Source organism: Schistocerca americana, chromosome 1, assembly GCF_021461395.2.
Source record: "Schistocerca americana isolate TAMUIC-IGC-003095 chromosome 1, iqSchAmer2.1, whole genome shotgun sequence".
Classification (NCBI taxonomy): domain Eukaryota; kingdom Metazoa; phylum Arthropoda; class Insecta; order Orthoptera; family Acrididae; genus Schistocerca; species Schistocerca americana.
In genome coordinates this window covers 1,151,279,044-1,151,295,215 of record NC_060119.1, presented here as the reverse complement: position 1 = coordinate 1,151,295,215, position 16,172 = coordinate 1,151,279,044, and the positions used below count along the sequence as shown (strand labels likewise).

The following is a 16,172-nucleotide window of genomic DNA, read 5'->3' as shown; positions in this document are numbered from 1 at the left end:
GTAAAAGTGTGAGGGTGCTCAACCTGGTATCTATAGATCACTTCAGAGAAAGTTTAGGAAATGTAAACTGGGAAGATGTATATAATGAGCCAAATGCTAATGATAAATGCAGCATATTTCTTGATAAATTTATATCCCTTTTTGAACATTGTTTTCCAAAGAAAATTACTAAATGTAACACCACAAACTTTTCAAAGAAACCTTGGATTACTACAGGTATTAAAGTGTTTTCAGAAAGAAAAAGAAAACTGTATGAGACAGCAAGAACTAGTAAAGATGCAGAAGCAGTTTTACACTATAAAAATTATTGTAACATACTGAGAAAAGTTGTAAGGAAATCAAGAAATATGTATGACAGAGAAGAAATTAATAACTCCATGACAGAGAAGAAATTAATAACTCCAGCAATAAAATCAAATCAAATGTTGTTAGAAGGGAGACAGGAAAAGTAACCATGGGGTAGGTTGTTGTTGTGGTCTTCAGTCCTGAGACTGTTTTGATGCAGCTCTCCATGCTACTCTATCCTGTGCAAGCTTCTTCATCTCCCAGTACCTACTGCAACCTACATCCTTCTGAATCTGCTTAGTGTATTCACCTCTTGGTCTCCCTCTACGATTTTTACCCTCCACGCTGCCCTCCAGTACCAAATTGGTGATCCCTTGATGCCTCAGAACATGTCCTACCAACCAATCCCTTCTTCTGTCAAGTTGTGCCACAAACTTCTCTTCTCCCCAATCCTAATCAATACTTCCTCATTAGTTATGTGATCTACCCATCTAATCTTTAGCATTCTTCTGTAGCACCACATTTCGAAAGCTTCTATTCTCTTCTTGTCCAAACTATTTATCGTCCACGTTTCACTTCCATACATGGCTACACTCCATACAAATACTTTCAGAAACGACTTCCTGACACTTGAATCAATACTCAATGTTAACAAATTTCTCTTCTTCAGAAACGCTTTCCTTGCCATTGCCAGTCTACATTTTATATCCTCTCTACTTCGACCATCATCAGTTATTTTGCTCCCCAAATAGCAAAACTCCTTTACTACTTTAAGTGTCTCATTTCCTAATCTAATTCCCTCAGCATCACCCGACTTAATTCGACTACATTCCATTATCCTCGTTTTGCTTTTGTTGATGTTCATCTTATATCCTCCTTTCAAGACACTGTCCATTTCGTTCAACTGCTCTTCCAAGTCCTTTGCTGTCTCTGACAGAATTACAATGTCATCGGCGAACCTCAAAGTTTTTATTTCTTCTCCATGGATTTTAATACCTACTCCGAAATTTTCTTTTGTTTCCTTTACTGCTTTCTCAATATACAGATTGAACAACATCGGGGAAAGGCTACAACCCTGTCTCACTCCCTTCCCAACCACTGCTTCCCATTCATACCCCTCGACTCTTATAACTGCCATCTGGTTTCTGTACAAATTGTAAATAGCCTTTCGCTCCCTGTATTTTACCCCTGCCACCTTTAGAATTTGAAAGAGAGTATTCCAGTCAACATTGTCAAAAGCTTTCTCTAAGTCTACAAATGCTAGAAACGTAGGTTTGCCTTTCCTTAATCTTTCTTCTAAGATAAGTCGTAGGGTCAGTATTGCCTCACGTGTTCCAACATTTCTACGGAATCCAAACTGATCTTCCCCGAGGTTGGCTTCTACTAGTTTTTCCATTCGTCTGTAAAGTATTTGTGTTAGTATTTTGCAGCTGTGACTTATTAAACTGATAGTTTGGTAATTTTCACATCTGTCAACACCTGCTTTCTTTGGGATTGGAATTATTATATTCTTCTTGAAATCTGAGGGTATTTCGCCTGTTTCATACATCTTGCTCACCAGATGGTAGAGTTTTGTCAGGACTGGCTCTCCCAGGGCCGTCAGAAGTTCCAATGGAATGTTGTCTACTCCGGGGGCGTTGTTTCGACTCAGGTCTTTCAGTGCTCTGTCAAACTCTTCACGCAGTATCGTATCTCCCATTTCATCTTCATCTACGTCCTCTTCCATTTCCATAATATTGTCCTCAAGTACATCGCCCTTGTGTAGACCCTCTATATACTCCTTCCACCTTTCTGCTTTCCCTTCTTTGCTTAGAACTGGGTTTCCATCTGAGCTCTTGATGCTCATACAAGTGGTTCTCTTGTCTCCAAAGGTCTCTTTAATTTTCCTGTAGGCAGTATCTATCTTACCCCTAGTGAGATAAGCCTCTACATCCTTACATTTGTCCTCTAGCCATCCCTGCTTAGCCAATTTGCACTTCCTGTCGATCTCATTTTTGAGACGTTTGTATTCCTTTTTGCCTGCTTCATTTACTGCATTTTTATATTTTCTCCTTTCATCAATTAAATTCAATATTTCTTCTGTTACCCAAGGATTTCTACTATCGCTCGTCTTTTTACCTACTTGATCCTCTGCTGCCTTCACTACTTCATCCCTCAAAGCTACCCATTCTTCTTCTACTGTATTTCTTTCCCCCATTCCTGTCCATTGTTCCCTTATGCTCTCCCTGAAACTCTGTACAATCTCTGGTTCTTTCAGTTTATCCAGGTCCCATCTCCTTAAATTCCCACCTTTTTGCAGTTTCTTCGGTTTTAATCTACAGGTCATAACCAATAGATTGTGGTCAGAGGCCACATCTGCCCCTGGGAATGTCTTACAATTTAAAACCTGGTTCCTAAATCTCTGTCTTACCATTATATAATCTATCTGATACCTTTTAGTATCTCCAGGGTTCTTCCATGAATACAATCTTCTTTCATGATTCTTAAACCAAGTGTTAGCTATGATTATGTTGTGCTCTGTGCAAAATTCTACCAGGCGGCTTCCTCTTTCATTTCTTAGCCCCAATCCATATTCACCTACTAGGTTTCCTTCTCTCCCTTTTCCTACACTCGAATTCCAGTCACCCATGACTATTAAATTTGCGTCTCCCTTCACTATCTGATTAATTTCTTTTATTTCATCATACATTTCTTCAATTTCTTCATCATCTGCAGAGCTAGTTGGCATGTAAATTTGTACTACTGTAGTAGGTGTGGGCTTCGTATCTATCTTGGCCACAATAATGCGTTCAGTATGCTGTTTGTAGTAGCTTACCCGCATACCTATTTTGCTATTCATTATTAAACCTACTCCTGCATTACCCCTATTAGATTTTGTGTTTATAACCCTGTAGTCACCTGAGCAGAAGTCTTGTTCCTCCTGCCACCGAACTTCACTAATTCCCACTATATCTAACTTTAACCTATCCATTTCCCTTTTTAAATTTTCTAACCTACCTGCCCGATTAAGGGATCTGACATTCCACACTCCGATCCGTAGAATGCCAGTTTTCTTTCTCCTGATAACGACATCCTCTTGAGTAGTCCCCACCCGGAGATCCGAATGGTGGACTATTTTACCTCCTGAATATTTTACCCAAGAGGACGCCATCATCATTCAATCATACAGTAAAGCTGCATGCCCTCGGGAAAAATTACGGCTGTAGTTTCCCCTTGCTTTCAGCCGTTCGCAGTACCAGCACAGCAAGGCCGTTTTGGTTATTGTTACAAGGCCAGATCAGTCAATCATCCAGACTGTTGCCCTTGCAACTACTGAAAAGGCTGCTGCCCCTCTTCAGGAACCACACGTTTGTCTGGCCTCTCAACAGATACCCCTCCGTTGTGGTTGCACCTACGGTACGGCTATCTGTATCGCTGAGGCACGCAAGCCTCCCCACCAATGGCAAGGTCCATGGTTCATGGGGGGGATGGGGTAGGTAGTATTACTGTTAAAGAGAATGAGACCATCCTAACCAACAGTACACAGGTAGCCAATGTATTTAACAATCACTTCTTAAGTGTAGGAGAAAAAATTGGTGAGAATAGTTTAAAAAAAAAAAAAAAGCCAGGCAGTACATGGAAGAGTCAGTTTTGAAAAATTTTAGTGAGATTAAGTTTCATCTAACAACCTCTTGTGAAATAAGAAAAATTATTAAATCTTTGAAAAATAAGTGTTCTGTTGGAGTAGATGACATCTCTAACAAGTTATTAAAACAATGTGGAGCAATTACAGCTGATGTTTTGAGTCACATATGTAATGCATCACTGACTCAGGATATTTTTCCAGACAGGTTAAAATATGCCATTGTCAGGCCTCTCTACAAAAAGGGGGAAACCACAGATGTCAATAATTACTGGCCAGTATCCTTGCTTACAGCATTTTCAAAAATTTGAGAAAGTAATGTACTCAAGAGTGTTTAGCCATCTCAACAGTAATGGGATACTTAGTAAATCAAGTTCGGATTTCATAAATGCTGTTCCACTGAGACAGCAATATACAATTTCACTGTCCACATAATAGAGTCTTTAAATAGTAAAATGTCACCAGTAAGAATATTCTGTGACTTATTGAAAGCATTTGATTGTGTGAACCATGACATTATGTTAGAGAAATTACAATTCTATGGTATAAATGGAACAGCATATGAGTGTTTTAAGTCATATCTACAGAACAGGAAGCAAAAAGTCTCTTTATATGCTTCAAGTGATTCAAAGCAGTTTGCCACTTCATCTAACTCGGGTGAAATTACATTAGGTGTTCCGCAAGGTTTGATCATGGGTCCCCTCCAGTGAATGACCTCCCTTATGTGAAACAAGATGTTGAACTGACACTGTTTGCTGATGATGCAAGCATAATTATTAATCCAGTAAAAGAAAGATTCTGCTTCAATTTCCGTAGACGGGTGCCCATTCTTTTTTGAACATGACCGACACATTCTTGTTTAGTTATTGTCCTATTGATGTATGACATAGATCGTATCTCACTTTTGTAAGCCTTGGAGCCACCGTCCCCAAGGAACTTGGTATAAAATACTCCCCATTCCTTCTCTAATATTTTAAAAATTTCCGCAGGTGGTTTTCCTTCATTGATATATTTGGTTTCACTGGCAGCAACTTTTAGAGATAAATATGCTACGGGCTAAACAGTGTCTCCTATCGCTTCAGTGTATTTGTCTGTTTTAGCAGGTGACATTGAAAGATCCAATGTTATACAAAATGTTTGAGCAGCAATATGCTATTTACTGATTGCTGACAGTACATATAGAAGCCTGATCACTCTCAAAAATGTTATTCTGCACTTTTCAGAGGTCCAAAAACAGGTCTTATTTTCACAGTTGGCACAAACAATGGCAATATTGGTGGAACATCCACAAAGACTAAAACTTACACAGTTCTTGATACAAGTTTCTTGTGGTGCCCATGTTTGTAGTAGCTCTAGAGAAATCAGTAGTTTTCTTTCAAACTGTGTTTTGCACATTAATTTTTTTTATTTTACTTGTGCATCCAGATGTGTTACGTCATTTTTACGAGGCGTATTCAGAGGCTGTCCTGAAATGTTACATGATTTTTTCCATTTGCACATGTAGCTTATAGACTTAAAACAGTTCATGGAAGTTTTTATAACAAATTTCATACACTTACACATCAGGATGTAAAGCATTGTTTGTAAGCCAGACAGCTTTCTCGGATGTGGAAAACTGGAAAGCTTGCAGTTTTTCTTGTGGTTGCTGTGTTTTCCAAAATTAGCACTGTAGCTGCCACTTTCTGTGTCTAGAGTGTCATTTGTTTTTTTTGTAAGTGTTGCCAACTTTCACCGTTTTTGCTTTCAGTTGGTTGTTGTTTGACTTTGTGTGTGGTGATGTAAGTTCTGTGCGTATGCGTGTGTGCACTCTCTTTATTTTTATTGTTTGTTCTTATTTTTAATTTTTTATTAATAGTTGCATCAGTACTTGGTTTGCAAAAAGACATGCGACCTCCCGGGGAAATTTTTTGATATTTAGACCTCTTAAACATGGTTTTGTGTTTTCTGGGCATTTTAGAAGTCATATACAGCATTGAAAAAATGGAAAGCCTAGGCTGAAATATCAATAAGGTAAGAAAAGTGATAGGTTGCTACTCACCATAAAGATGAATTGTTGAGTCACAGACAGGCACAGTGAAAATCCAGTTATGGATTAGCTTTCAGCTAAAGCCCTCTTCAGAAAAGGAAACACACACACACACACACACACACGCACACACACACACACACACACACAGAAATTCATTCACACTAGCAGGCTCACTTCATAACATGTAACTGCCTTTTACAGCAGCTCGGACCGTTTGCCGTTCTGGTTTGAGCTGCCAGAGATGACAGGGATGTGTGCGTGACGCATGCTTGCCTGTGTGAATGTGTCTGTGTTTTCTTTGCTAAAGAAGGCTTTGGCTGAAAGCTATAATTTGTAATAGTCTTTTTGTTGTGCCTGTTTGCAACTCACCATGTCATCTTTATGGTGAGTAGCAATCTATCCTTTTCCTTATATTGTTAAATACAACATTTGTCTTACATCACTTCAGCCACAGAAAAAAATTTATCGTATCACACCTCAAAATCTGTGGCTCTCATTTCTTTTTGTTGGAGGTACTGGTACAACATACTGGTGTGTACTGTCACAAATCAAGCACTGGCTTTTATTCAGTTTTCATTTCATTTACTTATCCTACATATATAAATAAAAAATAAAATAAATAAATATAAGAATAGACAATAATAGTACACATGCTCACACAAAACTACAACACATGTACTGCCCAACAAATGAGAGAAAAAAAATCAAAAGCAGAAGCTTAGAAAGTTGCCAACACCTACAAAAATGGATAACACTCTAGACAGAGAAAGTGGCAGTTAGAGTGCTGTGTCACCTCTGGATCACAGGGCCCCAGGTTTAATTCCTGGCCGGATTGGGGATTTTCTCTGCCCAGGGACTGGGTGTCTGTGTTGTCCTCATCATTTCATCATCGTCCTCATTATTCGTAACAGTGGCTAGATTGGACTGTGAAAAAATTGGGACTTTGTACAGGCGTTGATGATGGCGCAGTTGAGTGCTCCACAAACCAATCATCATCATCATCATCATCATCATCATCATCGCATTGCTATGTTTTGAAAACAGAGGAACCACAAGAAAAACTGCAAGCATTCAACCAGTTTCCCACAAGAGAGAAAGCTGTTTGGCTTACAAATAATAAACTAGACACTGATCTGTAAGTTCCTTTCCATTTTGAATAAAAACTTCAATGGACAGTTTTAAATCTGTAACCTATAAGAGCAAACTGAAAAATCGTGTGGGGATACCAGCATGAGTATTGTCTCGTACTAGATAACACATATGGCTAAGTGCAATATATGTGTGGACTTCTAAGGGGGTGAGTTCGATGCTGAATCGTGTACCATGTTAATGCCTCGTATATTGGATTATAAGCAATAAAGTAGTAGCATCATATCAGTTTGTCATCTCAGTTATTGGTACAACCCTTGCAATTGATAGGGAAATCTACCACATTGGTGGCCTGTGACAAATATGTAATGTGGCTGGCTGACATTTTGTTCCATATTGTGATAATACGCAGTAACTGTGCAGGCATCTTGCATCAGTTACTCAACATCATCAGCCTCTCGAGGACTGCACCTCAAGGATCAGAGCAAGTTATGTGCATCATCAGCATAATAACTGCCAACCAGTGCTTGAATATCAACTAGATAAGGCTGCAGTTGTTGCTTCTCAAAACAGCACATGTTCCAGCATGTCACGACAAAGGCTGCTGTAGGACAGTCTACCATTGGACTTTTGTACAAGGTTTGGCATCAAGTGCATCAGTTCATGACTCAGCAGGACAAGCTGGACTAAATATGAATAGTAACATGACCCTCTTGCCAACCGCATTGCGAATGCTATTGGGAAATGCGACCATCATGTCACCATGTATGGTGGAGTGCAACAGGCCACACATTACCTGGACATGATTATCAGATATGCAGCCACAGTAGTTTGTCGGTTATACCATTTTGCACAATAGCACCAGTGCAACCATATCCATACTTCAGAGACTCGCCACACAACCCAAGCTGCCGCTCGTCCAGCCAGAACAGTCGGCACTTTGGCTTGCTTTGTTGCAGTGTGTGTTTAGCTTATTAGAAATTTTGAATAACTCTTAATTTGTGACATTAATTTCTCACTTAGTGGTGCATGCTGGTATTATCTGCGATGTCATCCTCACATCACCCGAATGAAACAAATATGAAGTGGTAAAATCCACCTTGTTCCAGCACTTGTCATGCACCCCAGAATGACAATGGAAATTGGTAGTCTGTGTTTGCCGACACGATTCCATGACAGCTGTGGCACTGGCTACAGATGCTATTCCATTTGAACATCATGCCAGATACTGCATTATGGACTCTTATCAACTGTCAAGCTTCCGCAGCAGTTACAACTCCATGATAGCTCGTGAGGCAGAGCAGTGCCTGGTGGACAGAATGTTCACTGTGCTACAGCATAGACAGTGCATCAGCACTGCAGACAGTATCACTCCATGCAGCACTAGATCTCATAAAATACCACGTATGCCAAACAGCTCCGACTCATGTTGAAAGCACACAATAGTGAGGTCGCTGCCTCCAGCCGGGACGCTGACCTGCGCGACACACACTCCACACATTTGAAATTTCGCTCAATGTAAAAGCAACAATGGCCTCATTAAACCACCTCAAAACCAGTGTGGATTCTGCGCGAACACACAGCTGCGCATAATACGTGCCCAGAAGAAACAGACGACAACTGCTGTGGTCATTTACCCCATGACATGCAGGTGACTTATTTGGACTTCGAGAGGCCAGTCTCCATCAAACTTTACATCATAAGAGACGTTGATCCAGAGAAACTTGTAAACTTGTAGATGGTGATCTAATAGTGGATGCCTGCTGTGACAATCGTGTGACAGATAATGAGCCAGTAGCTTGACAGCTCTCTCTCTCTCTCTCTCTCTCTCTCCCCCCCCCCCCCTCCCTCCCCACCCCCCCCCCACACACACACACACACACATGCACCAGTTACCTACAAATGTCGATTACACTGCTATATCTTTGCATTTGTCAGCAGATGGCATACTCACTATTTCAGTTGCAAGTTAGCCAAAATGACAGCTACCACACACGATGTCACCAGTGGCTTCAGATCCTCCTATTGATGTGCCATCCCAGCCAAATATCTGGTGTTCCTTAAGGAAGTGTTGGAGACGCTCTGCTGTTCTTGATCTATATAAATGATTTAGGGGGCAATCTGAGCAGCCCTGTTAGACTGTTTGCAGATGATGCTATCATTTACCATCTTGTAAAGACATCGGAAGATCAAAATCAACTGCAAAATGATTTAGAAAAGATGTTGGTAGGGTGCGAAAATGTCAGTTGCTCTAAATCATGAAAAGTGTGAAGTTATCCACATGAGTACCAAAAGAAATAATGCAAGAGGTCTACTGAAGAGTCTGTCTACACTACACTTGTCCATCCTCTTTTGTGGTATTGCTGCACAGTGTGGAATCCACATCAGATAGGACTGATGGAGGACATAAAAAAAGTCCAAAGAAAGGCAGCTTATCATCATAATAAAATAATAGGAATCATAGCTTGCACAGAAAAAAATAAGTGTTTGTTTTTTTTGTGTGCTGTTTGAGGTTGGAATGGTGGAGAGACAGCTTGAATGTGGTTCAATAAACCCTCTGCCAGCCACTTCATTGTGAGCTGCAGAGTAACCACGTAGATTGAGATATCTGGTGGCTAGCACAAAAACTGAATTTGTGTAACTACAGTAAAAATGAGGATAAACAGCAGATACTTTGTTTGTTTGATTGAATTGCTCCTATGCAGTCACATGCAATGCTCTAATGGTCTCAGAAACATTACCCGTCACTCAGTCAGTTTACTTTTGCAGAATACATGTGAGTGCTCTGTAGTTATTTATTTTCTCTATTTGTACAGCAGAACTTCTACATCTACCTCTACTTGAAGTTCATTATCTTCTTCTGTAGTGCAGTGGCTACAGTAGTGGTGTAAATCTGCCGCAAAACTGTGCTTATACACCAATGTTTGGCTAAGTCATAGGAAACTCGTGTTATTTCAGATGTTTTGAGAGAGAGAGAGAGAGAGAGAGAGAGAGAGAGAGAGAGTGTGTGTATGTGTGTGTGTGTGTGTGTGTGTGTAATTATTTGGATACCTCTATATCATTGCAGTAATTTTTTTCTCTTAAAGCCAATGTATCTTTCTTTATAATATCACAGATACTATTGAATTCTGGTATCCAGTAGCCTCCACTAAAATTGTTTCCCCAGTGGTGTTATCCCGCGTACCTCATGGGAATATCTCCAACTGTAATGTTCGAAAATCATTGGTGAAAATATCAGTGACAGGGAAAGTGAGAGTCTGGTTTGGAAGCATTCTCGGATTGTCTGATGGTCAAGGTGATCCAGGTTTGAAGCCTAGTCTGACGAATATTTTCATTAGTCGCAACTTTTCATGTAGGTAATTAATACCATATTTATGTCGTAATTCAAGTAAGTAATTTACTTTGGTGGTTGTTACGTGTTGTTAATGCCACAGTAATACAACAAATGCATTTTGACATGTATAGTATTTAATTATTAATAGATGTTTCATGAATCATACTTTTCAGTGGACTTGACGCATTTGGTCGAATTTGGGATCTACGCACTGGGAGGTGTATAATGTTTATGGAGGGCCATCTGAAGTCAATTTATGGAATTGACTTTTCTCCAAATGGGTGAGAAAATTGATAACTGTTCATTTATACTATTAAATAACTTTCCTTTAAAACTGGTAATTATTTTGTAACACATTAAACATTTTATCAAAAACACTTTTTTCAATAAATGAAAAGTGCCAGTTTGCTTTTGTTTTACAATATTACTTCTTCTTCTTCCCTCTTTAAACCGGTTTTAGGCTTACAAGGCCATCTTGTCTGAAGATTGCCTTGTAAACCGAAAACCGGTTAAATAAAAATTGTAATATTGTGGAACAAAAGCAAACAGGTGCTTTTCATTTATTACAATGTTGTTCTACCAAGAACCAACGGAAGATTCTGTTAACACTTTTTTTTTCCTTCTCAGCTACCACATAGCCACTGGAAGTGAAGATAATACTTGTAAAATATGGGATTTGCGCCGGCGTCACTGTCTTTATACGATTCCAGCACATATGAATCTTATTTCAGAAGTTAAATACCAAAAGGGCAGTGGCAATTTTTTGATCACTTCTTCATATGACAATTCGTCGAAGGTAATAAAACCTTGAATAAAATTGTAGCTATAAGTGTAAAATTTGGCATCTTCTTACTTGTTACATATAGAGAGAGATGACAGTTTTGGCGGAGCAACACAAAACTAGAGAGGTATCTTATATCCTCAGGGCATTCTTAAAAAGTAGTAACTGCTTCTTGTGTAATGCTGGGTAATTTTTGTTCTTTCTAATGCACTTAGGATTGCTCTTCTTTTTTAATTCTTCTGAGTGGTAAGTGAAAATTCTATCAGTAACATGAGCTTAACTTAAAAATAAGTTTAATCACAGAATAATTAAAAAATGTGGGAAGCTTGAGATACCATTTGAAATTTCTATTGATTTCTTTGGTCAGCCAATGATGAACTCAGAAGGGTACCAGACTATATCATTTGTATCAAAACCTCCCAGTATCTTCACTGAAAAAATAAGTTTCTTCACTATTCTGGATTTCAAGTAATTCCAGATTATTTAGTCTCTTATTCTGAAAAGTGCTGCATAGAATGCGAGAGTATATAAATCATAAATATTACTTGCTTTCCACACATACGGTTTATGACAGTTGATTACATGCTCTTATACCAGAAACAGAAACAGACACTGGAATAGAAAAATTAAGTTGGAGAAAAATACACAACAATAAAAATTGCAAAGGAGGGAAAAGGATGGAGAAAAGGGGAAGTACGTAAGTGAATGTGGCATTTACATCAGAGTGATACTAGCAACATTCAATCTATCCATCATTTTTCCAACACATTTTATATTCACATTGTGTTTCAAATTAAATCTTCACTCAGTACCAAGCTATAACCACCGTGTTCTTTAGTTTTAAAGTTGACTAAACTTGCTTATGTAATTTTATAAACCATATTTTTTAATTGTGGCGTGGAAAGTTTTGGCAGAATGTAAGTAATGTAGGAGTAAGGAAGACAACTGTCTGGTTTCAGCGTACATAGAGAGAGAGAGAGAGAGAGAGAGAGAGAGAGAGAGTGTGTGTGTGTGTGTGTGTGTGTGTGTGTGTGAGTTTGTTGTCTCCTTTACTCCTAAATTATATTATGTATTTTTAACTAATATCCTATGGAAAAGGATCCAAAACTGAACCAGACAAAGCCAAATTTTAACTAATTGCATGTATATTACTTCATTTTCTCTTGTGATTAATCGGGTCATTTGTTTTTTTTTTCTATTAGATTTTGTGCATTACCAAAACTTTCCTTAACAAAATAATTTCATATTTTGCATGAAAGTCTTTGTGATGTGGACTTAACAGATTTTTGAAGTAAATGTTATATTCCTATATTCTTTGCTGATTAAAACTTTTAAAATCAACAATGAATAAAAGTATTCACACTTCGACTTCTGATTTAAAAAATGACCGACCCTATACTTGAGTAGTTGTAGGAGATAATAAATTGAATCTCATCTAATCAATACAGACAACTTCACAGTCTCCCCCTTCAACATGTTTCTCAGACAACACTGGTTCCTGTCCTTAGTCTGTGGTTCACTTGTTATACGTAACCAGTATTTGGGAAACTGCTCACATGTTTTCTATTCTAGACGCAGTACTGCAAAACATTTATTCTGAAGCAAAAATACTAACAAAAGAAGACACACATTGTTCCTCTTTCCTGTGCTGTATGTGTTAATGGAATGATATCTTGGTCCAATTGTCTCTTCATTGTGTACTGTGTTGAGGCTTGCATAGTGTAAGTGCAACATAAGATGCATTGCACAATTATATTGAGGTAACTTGTCTGATTTGGATGGTTAAATACTTGTATGCAAACATTAAGAATATCCTTTTAAAAGTAGTGGTAGTAGTTATTGTTGTTCTAAGTCTGTTTAGTACAGCTTCATTAATTATCCTATCTGTCATGTTAATCTTCAGCAGTTTTGTGTAGCATAAGATTCCAAAGCTTCTATTCTCACCTTGTCTATACTGGTCATCGTCCATGTGCCACTTTCATATAAGACTACATTCCAGACAAATACTTTCAGAAAAGGCATACTATTATTTAAATTTATGTTGTTAATATTTGCAGACATTTTTCCTCAGTTGATACTTCAGTGACACTCATACCATACAGATAAGAAAAAATTCAGTCTTTTACAACTGAATGGTTTATTTGTATTTACCAAATATGTTTTGCCAATTCATGCTAGGTATCATCAGTGGTGAAAATGAATACCACCGATGATGCCCGGGTGCTGATGACCGTGCAGTTGAGTGCCCTACAAACCAAACATCATCAAACATCACCAGTGTCGCCTAGCATGAATAAGTGAAACACGTTTGGCAGACACAAATAAAATACCCAGTTGCAAAATATTGAATTTCTTCTTATCTACATGATAAAGCAATACTTAAATTTATAATAGATATTAAAATGTTTCTGTGTTCCAGAGTTGTTTTCCTTCATCTTATAACCCCTCCTCATTACGGTGTTCATTCTGTTCAACTGATCTTCTCAGAGGTCAGCTTCTACCAGCCTTTCCAATCTTTTTTAAAAATGGTGTAAATGTAAGGGGCAGTCAAATGAAAATCAAACATCTGTCATAATGGGACCATGGAATAGTCCCATTCAAAAGTAATCACTGCACATGGTAAGACATTTATCCCACTGGGGGTCAAGACAGTCAGTTCCCTATTCCGTAGAAAGCAGTCAGCCACTAACAGGCACACAACCGCACCCACTTTTGCACCTCCTCGTTCAACTGAAATCTTATGTCCATGCTTATCTTTCTACAGGCCACCAAAGATGTGAAAATTACATGGTTCAGGATCCAAGCTGTACAGAAGATGACACTGTGTTTCCCAGCCAAATTTCTGGACTGTAGCCTTTGAGCCTTCATCTGATTGGCAGTGTGAGGGGCGGGCACTAACTAGTGCTGTGCGTTGATTATAGTTCCATGCTCGAGCAACTCGACAAGCAGATGGCTGCTTTTGGCTTTGCCATTTGTCCTCAGACTGTCAGAATGCTGTCAGATGGAATTGTCCTGTTGCATGATAAAGCCCAGCTCCCACATTGCCAATTGGAAGAACGCTACACTTCAGTGATTTTGTTGGAAAACGGTACAGCATCCTCCATACAGCCCAGATCTTTCACTGTGTGCTATCCCCATCTTTGGCGACTTGAAGAATGACATGCTTGGATGTTGGTTTCAGTTAAGCACAAGAGTGGATGCAGTTGTGGATCCGCCAGCAGCCAATCAAGTTCTATGAAACGGGAACTGATTACAGTGGGATAAAGATCATAACATGTGTTTTGATGATTTTTGAATGGAATCATTCCATAGTCCCATTGTGGTAGGTTTTTTGGTTTTCATTTGACTGCTCCTTATAGAATAATGAAAATTATGTCACTGACAGAAAATTGGACGAAAATATGAGGATCAGAAGTACTTTATTCAGAAAGTTAAAAACAAATATAAAGGGTAGGTGATGGAGGTTAGATTCCAATGTCAGTAAAGAAATTACGCAATTGTTAGTGGATTCAGAGACTGACATGGCCGCCGCTCATTTTTGTGTCTCTGTCATCCTGGACCTGCGTTGATCTGCCCATCATTTTTTTAACATCCCCGAATGTATCCCTCTCTCTACACCGAGGAAGGAACTGATTAGTTCCTCAAGCCGGGGTAGTATATCACTTTTACTTTGTTATGTGTGTATTGACAGTGTTCACATTTCACCTCCTGAAAGTGATGGTCAGCGCATTGGTTATCATTAGATTTGTTAAAATGAAACATTTCTGTACAATATGACATGAAATATAAATGGAACATAAATAATGGTGTACAGCATGCTAGTTCAGCATAAAACATGTTTCTGACAGCTTTCCTAAATCACAGGAAGTGATTGTCGCAATGGTTTTTCCAACAAAACCTCACTGGTACCTGACTGCAAATTATTATTGTAGTGTAGTTTCCTCACACATATTCCACATGAAATGAACGTAGTGTCTGCAGATGAAATCTTTTCATACTTCCATCTGGGTGGCTGCATTTAAACTCCACATTGTTTCAGTGAGTGTCAATCTCATCAGAAATATCACAGAATTTCAATGCAGCTACCCAGATGGAAACTCTAGCAATATATGATGGGGAAAGTCTACAGTCACATACAGTCAGACTACATCAAGTTTGTATGTACTTTTTTGTAACAACATTGAATAACTGTTGTTTTCCTTCATGAAGGCTATATTAAATTGTGACTAGTCGTGTAATGTTCACCTTTCTTCCAGGTGTGGTCTAACAAGACATGGCAACCACTGCGGACATTGTCTGGACATGATGGAAAGGTCATGTGTGTGGACATTTCACCTGATTCACAGTATATAGCAACAAGTTCTTATGACAGAACATTTAAGCTCTGGGCTCCTGAGTAGTACATCTATGTGTATAGTTGTGTGTAACAATTTTATGAAATAAGTGTACTGTGCCAGAACGTATGTGTATTATGAATGTTAACAACCAAGCTATGAAAACTTGTGTGTTTGGTTTCCTTCTGTACAAATGGTAAAATGAAATATTTTTTGACCTGCGTACTTGCTGGCACTTTAAAGTAGTCAAACTGTGTTTGTTTCATTCAAATAGATAAGAACTGGAATTTAATGTTGTTTTGGAAAGTTTGTGACTTGTGGCAATTCACACAGAATTGATGAAGATTCGTAGTGAGCATGTTGCTTCATTTTTAATGGCTGAATTTAATAATGAGGGCACTTCTTTTCAGTATGGTCCATATGAATAACACTCCTTAGTGGTAATCACATACAAAATCATTGAGATACCGCACCATGTGTTGTTAGAAATTAGCAATTAAATGCTTGCAAAATAATTTATGCTTTAGGCATATCAGTAAAAAGAATGGAATGTGTTTTACGTGAAATATTAACTCCAAAAAAGTGTTGAGCAAGGTAAGTGCTACATTTGTTAAATGGTAACTGAAAGCAAGTATGGAAACAAATTGCACAGCGATGTTTCATAAATTTTAAAGAGAAACCAACTACTTTAGTATGCC

At 38.4% G+C, this 16,172-nt stretch overlaps 1 protein-coding gene across 3 annotated transcripts in view; it reads left to right on the top strand.

The window, feature by feature from the left end:
* LOC124619429 (U4/U6 small nuclear ribonucleoprotein Prp4) overlaps positions 1 to 15,766 on the top strand; it is a 47,857-nt gene extending 32,091 nt beyond the window's left edge. For all 3 annotated transcript variants that reach the window (XM_047145815.1, XM_047145807.1, XM_047145825.1), the window contains exons 8-10: positions 10,533 to 10,640; positions 10,987 to 11,155; positions 15,397 to 15,766. In XM_047145815.1, the coding sequence (XP_047001771.1) occupies positions 10,533 to 10,640; positions 10,987 to 11,155; positions 15,397 to 15,540 (421 nt within the window). In that variant the 3' untranslated portion in view covers positions 15,541 to 15,766. The remainder of the gene's footprint in view (positions 1 to 10,532; positions 10,641 to 10,986; positions 11,156 to 15,396) is intronic.
* The last annotated feature ends 406 nt before the right edge of the window (positions 15,767 to 16,172 follow it).